Source organism: Atta colombica, unplaced genomic scaffold, assembly GCF_001594045.1.
Source record: "Atta colombica isolate Treedump-2 unplaced genomic scaffold, Acol1.0 scaffold69, whole genome shotgun sequence".
NCBI lineage: Eukaryota > Metazoa > Arthropoda > Insecta > Hymenoptera > Formicidae > Atta > Atta colombica.
Window position 1 is genome coordinate 779,527 of NW_017259560.1, and position 10,829 is coordinate 790,355.

At 34.0% G+C, this 10,829-nt stretch overlaps 1 protein-coding gene across 10 annotated transcripts in view; it reads left to right on the forward strand.

Annotated features, from left to right (window-relative positions):
- The window catches only part of LOC108692306 (G protein-activated inward rectifier potassium channel 3-like), a 73,723-nt gene that overhangs the window by 57,730 nt on the left and 5,164 nt on the right, over window positions 1–10,829 (forward strand). For 6 of the 10 annotated variants that reach the window (XM_018200493.1, XM_018200494.1, XM_018200496.1 and 3 more), the window contains 2 exons: window positions 794–1,247; window positions 1,329–1,932. In XM_018200493.1, the coding sequence (XP_018055982.1) occupies window positions 794–1,247; window positions 1,329–1,932 (1,058 nt within the window). Of the gene's footprint in view, window positions 1–793; window positions 1,248–1,328; window positions 1,933–4,921; window positions 5,071–7,789; window positions 8,581–10,829 lie in introns of those variants that run through there. The other 4 variants (XM_018200502.1, XM_018200501.1, XM_018200498.1 and 1 more) reach the window with 4 other exon arrangements.

Below are 10,829 nucleotides of genomic sequence, written 5' to 3' on the forward strand. Positions count from 1 at the left end.
TTTTTTAAGCTTATAGGTATTTTCTTCAAAAGTGTCAAAGGGCCAATTATCGCATTATCGGTTATTATGATCCATCGCGGATGCCAATATTTCGTGAACCTTACCGTTCACTTTATCGAGACGAGGAGTGCGCTTCTTATCCAGATGAAGTAAAGGCAAGATTCACGAAACGTTGACGTTAACAATGAATCACAACATGATGATGAATCTGCCCTTTGGCAACTCTGAAAAAATAAATAAATATTGTAAAGCTTAAAACTTATATTGTACTTTAACATGCTTTTAGTCAATTTTTAAACAATTTTTATGTTTACAAATCTGTATCTCTAATAAAATCGAATTATGTTCTTCAAAATTACGTACATTCAATAGGCTGTAGCTCGATAAAAAAATTTTTTCTCAAAAAGTTTAATATTTTTTACAAAAAACAATAGTTTTGTCTACAAAATATATAAATTTCTTTAGAAAAAAATTTTTATGGAGCTACAGATTGTTGAATGTATGTAATTTATAACAATTTTTTCGTTTTCACCGAATTTCAGTGATCTACAAAATTGTGCAATTTGGAGCGTTTTAAAAGTGTTCCTTATTTTTCGTTGAGTAGTGTACAATTCATATCAACATCAAATCAACATTAAATCGACAATGTTAGGTCTGAGAGCTTTATTTTATCAAATAAGTAAATTAAATTATCGAAAAAAGCGATCATTTAATATTAAAACAAATTCCGTAAATCGTTAGAAAATAATTTACTTTAATGTATTTTAATGAAAAACATATATCTATATTTTAGGAGTCGATACCGGGCTGGACCGATGCGGAAGTTGCGTCGTCGCGCCGTCCTGAAAAATGGCGATTGCAATGTGTTACAATCACGCATCTCTCGACGATCATTGCGTTTTCTTCAAGACATCTTCACAACTTTAGTGGATACACAGTGGCGTTGGACTCTGCTATGTTTTACCTTGAGCTTTCTTTTATCTTGGCTGGGTTTTGCAGTGATTTGGTGGCTAATAGCTTTCACTCACGGTGACTTCGAAGAGCATCATTTGCCGCCTTTTCAAGTAGAAAACAACTGGACACCATGCATTTACAATATTTTCAGCTTCACTAGTTGTTTCCTCTTTAGTATCGAAACTCAGCATACTATTGGATATGGCAGCCGCTCTACTACCGAAGAATGTCCTGAAGCTATATTTATTATGTGCCTTCAGAGTATAGCTGGTGTCATGATCCAAGCTTTCATGGTATGTTTGAAGAATGTTAAACTGTTACATATAAAACGTCGAATCATAAAAAGTTAAATTTAATTAAAGAATTAATTGCAGGTGGGCATCGTATTCGCTAAAATGACCAGGCCAAAACAACGTACCCAGACTTTGTTATTTTCGCGAAATGCTGTGATTTGTCAACGAGATGGTGAACTTTGCCTCATGTTTCGAGTGGGTGATATGAGGAAAAGTCACATAATTGGCGCGAGTATACGCGCACAAATGATTCGCAATAAAATAACCAAAGAGGGTGAAATTCTATTTCAACACCAGCATGAACTGGTGGTAGGTACTGATGGTGAAAATGGCGATCTATTTTTTATTTGGCCAGCTACTATCATTCATCGGATCAACGAATCTTCGCCCTTCTTCAATATGTCCGCCGAAGATATGTTAACTGAACGTTTCGAAATTGTTCTAATCTTAGAAGGTACTATCGAATCTACTGGACAAACTACTCAAGCAAGGTCTAGCTATCTTCCACAAGAGATTCTATGGGGCCATCGTTTCGATCCCATTGTAAGCTACTCAAAAGAACGACAAGGTTATGAGGTAGACTATTCACTGTTTAATAGTACCACTCAGGTTGACACTCCATTGTGCTCTGGCAGGGAGCTTGCAGAATTTTATAAGGCGCAGAATGATCTTCGTCATGGAACTGGTACGCAATTATGTGATCAATTTCTTACATAAATTGTACAGATAATTTTCTAAATCCTTGGTTTATTAAATGAATATGAAACTTAATATCCAAAGTAACAATTTATTTTAATTTTTTTGAAAACATTGATTTAAAAACTTACATATCTTACAATTGTAATTATTAAATTACTGCATATAAAATATTGCAAAATTAGTTTTATGAAAAATTTTATAAAGTTAAATATTAAATATGTTCATATAACCAATTAAAATTATTCATATGCGGAGGGCGGGGGACAAATGAGAGCAATATAAGAAAACGATGTGGAAATTAGTGTGCTATTAACAATATTAATTAATTAGTAAATTACATTCGAATTAAAATACAAATTGTCATCTTTTCAACGATATCTATAAATAAAAAGAACTATTATTCGTAGATCGCAGATAATAAAGATAGCTTGAAGTAAGCCGCACATAACAAACTCGACAGTATTAATTTAAACATAATTTATTAATTTGTTGCATTAATAATGCATTAATTTTTAAAAATGCATTAATTTTTAAAAATGCATTAATTAATAAAAATGCATCGTTTTCTTGTATTACTTTTATTTGTTCTTCCCCCCTTCTCCTTCAAATAATTTTTATTCATTATTGAATTTCAAGATCTCATTAATTTATTACTTGTAATTATTTATATTATAAATCAAGAATTAGAACTGCGATATAAGACAACAAATATTTTATTAATGAAATCTAGAGCAGATTTTTTGCAAGATATTAATATAAATCAAATTTTCTATTCTCGCAATATGAAATACTGATAACAAAACAATCTACATTATCTATTTACATTATAATCAATGAGCGCGTTCAGCAGCTCAATGAACACGCTGCTATGGGATAATCTAGAAGAATAAACCAATAGCAGCGAGTGCTCACAGATCCGCTCTGCAACAGTTGAGTCTGCTAAACACGACCAATACCTACCTGTGTTACAATTAATCATACTTAACAATCAATATTGCATTTATTTAATCTAAAACAATTTTTTTATGTACATTCAATAATTGATAATTGACGTTATAATGCAGTAGCAATTTATAATATTTTAAATGCATTGTTCATTTACACTATTTCTAGAGTTTAATATCAAAGAATTTGTATTTCCTTATAATAACCGAATTTAATTATTTTTAGACTTTAACAGAGTTATCTATAACATTTAAAAATTTTATATTATTGTATTACTCACAATATATGAATATGCAAAGCTTTTGTAGAATCCATTTATTACTAATATTTGGTAGAAGGACCTAAAACAGCAATTATTAAAAAAACTGACATTATTACATGTTATTAATTTCCTTACTTGGAAACTTCCAAACTTTGTAACTATTAAAAATTATTAATAATTGTGCTAATTGTTAACCGGTATGTTAACACTTAACTTGAACCAGATTTCTGGCACTCGATGGTTTCATGCAGTGAGCTATATACCATGATATAAAAACAAGGATATGCCTATATGCAAGTAATCACATGACAGTTGAGCGACCAATTGAGAATTGTTATCAAGTTACATCATCGTTGATTCGTGATAAATTCGAATATATTATTTTCCAGTATACTTACAGTGCTCCTTGCAATACACTTTAACAAATACAAAAGATATTAAACATAAAACAAATATTAAAAATAATAAACAAATTTTCGATGCAAGTATGTAATATAAGAAATTGTTACACTTTTTTTAATCATATATAATAATGAAAGAAATTATTTGTTAGAATCTGGTAATTATGTTCGAGTACTTAGTCATTCTTTTCAAATTATGTACCTACACATTGAATATAATCTATCAAAAAACGAATTTAATCTACATATAACTATAATTGTAACGAGCGTTTTTCATGTCAATTTTTATGGAACTGACAAGACTCTAGTCTCATAATTTAAGGTTGTCAATCGAATTGCAATATCTTTATTGAATAAAAAAAATAAAAAATAATTCAATGTTCAATTAAATAAATTAAAATAATCAGTTAAAGGACTCACAGCATGATATTCTTCGCTATTGTTATAAACTACTAAACATTATATTTAACTAATCAAAGTACAGACGTTTCGACCTTCTAACCGGTCATTTTCAATGTTACAAATACAGTCTACATTAAAACAATGACATACTAAAAATTCTAGAAAAGTCTAGCGCTTATAATATTAAAAATCTTAATCCTGAAGCAACAACATGTGCAATCCGAAAACCTTGATATGACTATAAAAAGTTATAGGATCTTGTCTTAAATCTATCATTCCAGAAATGAATCTCATCTTATTACAATGTATCAGTTAACAATTATAATTTTCCATTATTCGATAGCGAAAGTTGAGGAATGCACGGGCCAAGAAATCAATATAAATCTGAGAGTAGTAATAATGTTCATCCATTTGCGAGCTTATCAGTAATTCAATACAATATCGAGTAATTACATGTTACCTTAATTAAAATGAAGTACAGTAAATACAAAGTTGTTAATAAAGAACACTATTAATTTGATAAAAGAAACTTACAGACATGAATCGGCAAGTTAATAATATTAGATTAATTTAAATTTTCAAATCAAATAAATAAGTAAGTAGTATGATCACCGGAAATACGCAGATCGAAGATGCAAGCGAGCATAACATCACTATCATTAATCACTATCATTAATCCTTATAAAATACATATAATATCTTGAATCAAGGTTAAATGCACATGATATAATTTCAGAAATAAAATACAGAGTATATAGATAACTCAGAGCTGAAATTGAAACATTATCAAATAAATGTCTCAGAGGAATAATTGATTTTTATGAAATTTCTTAATGCTTTCAAGAAATGGAAGGAATAAGAATTTCTCTTATTCAAGCACGGCATTTGATATTAAACAAGTATCAAGTTATCATAATAACAAAGAAAATGGACTTTAATGTATTTAATGTATTTATTAATCTTAGTCAGTCTCTGAGATGTAAACCAAGTAATCGCTAGCATGAGTGAGTCGAAGCCAAACGAGCAATATCTCAGTATGCAAAGAAGGATGATGAACTTTCTCAAGTTTAGTTATATCTTTTAGTTTCGGACTTGATCATGTAAAGTGATATACAGGCCAACTCAATCTCAATGTAATGCAAGGGATATGGTAGTAATGTAATGCAAGAATATCCAATCTCATCCAATGTAATCGTTATTCCAAGAATAGTGATGCAACTTATATGTTTCCGTCCAGAACAATCGTATTGGCCAAGCCGGTAGCAATTGCAAGGAAAGCGTATAGTCCCGTGTGTCATAAAGGCCACAGAGGTGATTCGGAAATTACCAAGATCTCGAATTGGAATTCATCAAATAGATAATCCAAGACCAATCGACATTAACTCAAATCGAGGGATGCAATAAGTCTCGTCGGACTACAAACTTAGGCAATGATCGATATTCGATGCAACTCTCCAAGATGACTATTCACGTCATCATCGCAACTTTCCGAAAATGATGATTCACAAGATTATCGTAACATTCTAAAATGACGAATGACGTTATCGTCGTAACTTTCCAAGAATGACGATTAACGAATAAATCAGTATTATACGCGGTTGAAGTTGACATGTGCATGATCGGCCATTGCAACGAATGATAAGCACAAGCAAAACAGAAACGACGACCAAGAAAAGGAAAAATGGCTTCCGACAGATGGCCGCGTTCACAGCGCTATTCATGAGTCAATTGTAGATCCACATAGTTACACGGCGTTCCTCACTAGCGCGCATACGCGGGAGTTTTGATTCAAAATGCAAACTTGCAACAGCTATCGTATAAGATTATTGAATCTCTTCTTAAAAGCTTACATATAAATTGTGACATGATAACGTGATATTGTTGTGTTATTACCAACGAATGTGATAATAATTAGCGCATAAGCATGTATGCAGTCTTAATACTGCTTGCTGTACATACTGTTATGTGCTGTAATTATAGATACATTTAAAGTTTTGTTTTTATTCCAGTTTTTTTTAAATCAATGTCTCAGAGACTAACCTCAATAAAAGTGTTGTTATACTTTAATGCTTAAGGGTTAAAATATTAAATAAGAAATAGACAAAAATGTATTTAATGAATATTTTTTATTACTTAGCTAGCTCTCTAAGTTATGAAAAATGTATCATTTTTTCAAAAGTATTTTTTTCCCATAATTTATTTTAAACCAAGAATAAAAAATTTTTATACATTTTGAAATTTGATTAATTATTATTTTATTATTGGGAGTACAAATTATTCGGTCCGTTTCTTTGTGCATTTAGTTCAAAACAAAATAAATGAACAGATCAATTAAAGTATTGTCCATCGCTGCCTATTACTTTTTCCCATCTCTCAGGATTTTCCATCTCGAAAAAATGACTTGTCTTTGGAGGCGATCCAATTTTGGAGCCAATTTTCGATTTCTGCAAAAGAAGTGAACCGATGACTTGCTGCATCCTTCGGAACAACCAATAATCAGAAGGAGCAATGTCCGGAGAATATGGCGGGTGCGGTAAAACATCCCATTTGAGCGTTACAAATATTTTTTTACGATTTTAGCGACATGAGGAAGTCATGAAGAAGAATACTTTATCATGTCTTTGCTATTCCGGCCGTTTTTCTCGCACGACTCAAACGAATCAATTGTAACCGATACTGATCGCCCGTAATGGAATTGCCAGGTTTCAGCAGCTCATAGTAAACAAGACCCTTTTGGTCCCACCAGATACAGAGCATGATCTTCGAATCATGTTCAGCCGTGATGTTGATGTTGAGATCGATGGCAACGATTGACCGGGCTTAGCGTAATATTTTTTCTTCTTGGGATTATCGTAGAATATCCACATCTCATTTCCAGTCACAATCCGATGCAAAAAACCTTTTCTCTGTCTTTGAATCAGCTGTTCGCAAGTAAAAAATCGCCTTTCAACGTCTCTTGGTTTCAATTCATAAGGCATCCAATTTCCTTATTTTTTAATCATTCCCATGGTTCTCAATCGTACAGAAATGGCTTGTTGAGTTACCTCCAATGATTCTGCAAGCTCCTCTTGCATTTGACTCTGATCTTTTTCGAGTAATGCTTCTAATTCTTTGTCTTCGAATTTTTTTGGCTGTTTAGAGCGAGGCTCGTCTTCAACGCTGAAATCTCTATCCTTGAAACGTCGAAACCATTCTCTACATGATTTCAGTTGTCACTATAAACTTCGACAAGCATTCGATAGGCTTCAGCCGTACTTTTCTTCCAATTAAAGCAGAAAATCAAAAATGCTCCCGCAAATGCTGCTTGGTTAACACAAAATTCGAACACAGTAAAAATCAAGATTTTTATATGAAACTCAAAACGATATAAACTGAATATTATTAACAGATGTTTAATCTTTCTCTCGTCAAAATCAGCTGTCACTATTCACAACAGCTGGAGCAATCTTTAGGGAAACGGACCGAATTAATTTGTACTCCCAATATATATACTATTTTATATAATTAATATATTATTAATAATTATTTAGTTATATTAGTAAATAAACCAAGGAAACAGCATTCATTATTTTCTTATACTGTTTGCGTTAGTAATATCAAAAAATACAATTAGAGGAAGAAGCAATGTTTTGCACACACATCTCGAAAATTCTACCATAAATTTCTCATTGCTAATACAAATTTCACACATTTAATGCAAACTGCTTCATCTTTTGGAAATGAAAAATATTTCACCGGAAGATTATTCATTATCCGATAATAATTTATACAGCCTTTTATTGCACATTTTATTTTAATTTGTGATCTGCACAAAATATAATCTTTATAAACAGGTACTCACAGCCGTGATTTGCGACTATGGCTGTAGATGACCGCCACCCGACCGCGAGCAAGATGGAGAGACATAACAACAATTGTGAGTACCCACCGGCGGGACGCCCAAGCTGATCGGGGAGAATTGGACAGACAGACTCATCGATATATAGCGCGACACTGCTCCCACGGCGGCCTGTGGATCTGTCCAAGCGAACGAATACGTAGTTATCAATGTCGACGGATCCAGAGTCGATCGAATTTTGCAATCAAGTCTCCCCGACGGCCGAAACATCCAAACGGTGGAAGGCGATAACGTCTCTGACCAACGCAACATATGTTACAAACGATCCAATATTAATGTGCACAAAACGCAGGCAAATCTGACATTGCAAGAAGCACCTGTCCTCGAACTCGAAAATTGAGACGGATCTGCAGGGAGTGCACGCAGAGCCACCTCTGCCGGATGCAAACGGCGGGGACAGGGGAGTGGGATAAGAGGGAGGAGCGGACGGGAATGAAACGAACTTGAGGATGGAGAGAACTGAATCCGAGGAAGTGTAACGCTGATATAACTTGTTAACATCATGTATCCTCTCTGTTTTCTATATCTGTGCAATGGGTTACTACCGAACGAATATACTCTCTAAATCATGATCAATTCTGAAACAGTTTGGGTTCGTATAATATAGATTGTGTTCGCTTTGACGCTTACAGCACGAGGATTATTTGTCTTTGTTCAATATTTAATAAATAATAAGAATAAAACAACATTTAAAGCGTTGTTAGCGACAAAACGAAGCATCACTTTCTGACTTGCATTTTATAGAGTTGCCTATCCTTTGCGGCATGTACAACTGTGATGGTGTGCCTGGGCGATTTCAATATCGACATACTCGGTTAAATTGATTATAACGCCAAATTGTTACTCGTTTCTCTTAAGCAATTGATGCTCCAATTTGCTTAACATGTAATTCGGCAATCACCTTGGATCTTATTTTTGTCTCGTCGAGCATTAATGTAGTTGAGTGCGGAGTCAGCAATGCGACCAGTGTAAGTAACCATCTTACTATCCATGCGACGCCGACTATTCCGTTCCGACCACGTTCTGGTCGTATATCTTTCTTGCGTAACATTCATGCAATCAGGCCTGAGGATCGAGTATGAGCTGGGCCTAAGTAGACTGGTCCTCTTTATATGCGGCGTCGCATGTTGATGAGATGATCTTTCATTTTACTGCCTCTCTTACTACAATTTTTGACCGACTCGACCCAATTATTAGGCACGTTTCTCTCCCCATGTGAATGGTGCAGTCCGTCAGCTCATTGAGCTGAAGAGACGTGCCTTCTTAGATAAGGCGATCTCAGTTTTCTGCGGATTGGTAGCGCTACAAGAGTTTGCGAAACGAATATTGCTGTTCGTTGTGAGAAAAAGTCCTTCCTCTCTACCTCCTCCTCCAATTCTGAAGAAATCTCCGTGCCCTTGGCGCACAATTCTCCTCTGCTTCTATACCTCTGCATGTTAGAAATCCTTCCCTCCTGAATAATCATTTTTTTACCTTCTTCTTATTTTATCTTCTTATTTCTCTAATTCTTTTATTCATCTTCTTTCTTCCTCTCCTCATGTTTCCTCGATCTTCAACTTTGCTCCAATCACTCCCAGTGATTTGTACAATATTTTTAAGCGTATTTGCCTGACTTCCTCTGGATTTCTCCGGTCGCTCCTTCCTTAATGTTTTGATCTCCTTCTCTATATGTCAAATTTCTCCTTTTCTCGTAGTATCTTTCCCTCTTCCTGGAAACATTCAATTGTTCTTCCCCTTTCTAAAACTAATAATTCCTCTTCTCCTTTATCTTTTCGCCCTATCTCGCTTCCCCCTTTTCTCTCAAAGCTGCTTGAGTGTATCTTTTCACAACTTGCCCACTCACTAATGCCCTTTATCTCAAATTTTAATATCCTTTCCTCTTGTCAGTCTGATTTTCGTCGATCTCACAGCATGGCGACGGAAATGCTTTACATCTCTGACGTGCTTCGTAATTTTGACAAGTCGCCTTATTTCCATCGTTGCGCTGGACTTCACAAAAGCTTTCGATACCATCAATCATGACCTACAATACTTTTAGTCAAACTCAAGTTATGCGGTCTTTCTCATCTTGCTTTCTCGCTAATTTGCTCATTCCTTACAAATCACACGCAGCAAATCCTCATATATAATCCTTTTTCTCTTTTCTCTTCTACTCGTGCCTTCTCTCTGGTGTACCCCAGAGTTCCATTCTTGGAGGCTTACTCTTTAATATTTTTATTTATTTAATATTTTTAATATTTTCTCTGATTTGTTTCCTGTCCTCTTCATGTGCAGATGACGTAATTCTTCTCAAATCCTTTCACCCATTTGAGCTTTAGCAAGCTGTTGTTCTGCTTTGAATACAAACTTAAAATCTATTGCTTATCCACGAATAATGCATATAAATCTTTTTAAATCATCCTGATTGTTGGTTCCTCAACATTGTCCCGTCTTCAGTCCTTCGTCATTTCTCTTAATTCTATTCCACATCCTCACTTCTCCTCTATTAAGATTCTTGGTGTCCATGTTGACTTCTCTTCATAGTCATTCGAGTCACATGGCCGTCAAGTATCATGCTCTTATGCTCGTTTATATCTTCTTTATTCCCTTTGCCACATTCTTTTCTGCTCTCAAAAACTCCTCACTTCTTAATTATTTGTTATTTCTCTATTTGATTATGCTGACGTCGTCTACGTTTCAGTTCTTAACCAACATCTGCTAAATCATGTACAATGTATCCAAAATTCTTGTCTCCGCTTCTCCTATTGCGTAACTATTCCTAATCCTATTCCGTAAATACAACCATATATCTCCGTATTAGCAGAACTAATCTGGTTTAAAATTTGGCAACGTATTCTTCTGTGCTGTCTTGTGTATTTTCTCTCCTTCGCTCCTTTATCGACATTTCCTTCAGATGAACTCTGAACATTATTCCTCTTTTAACTCTTTTATCACCAAATACCAAGATTATATATCCTTCTATATATATATATATA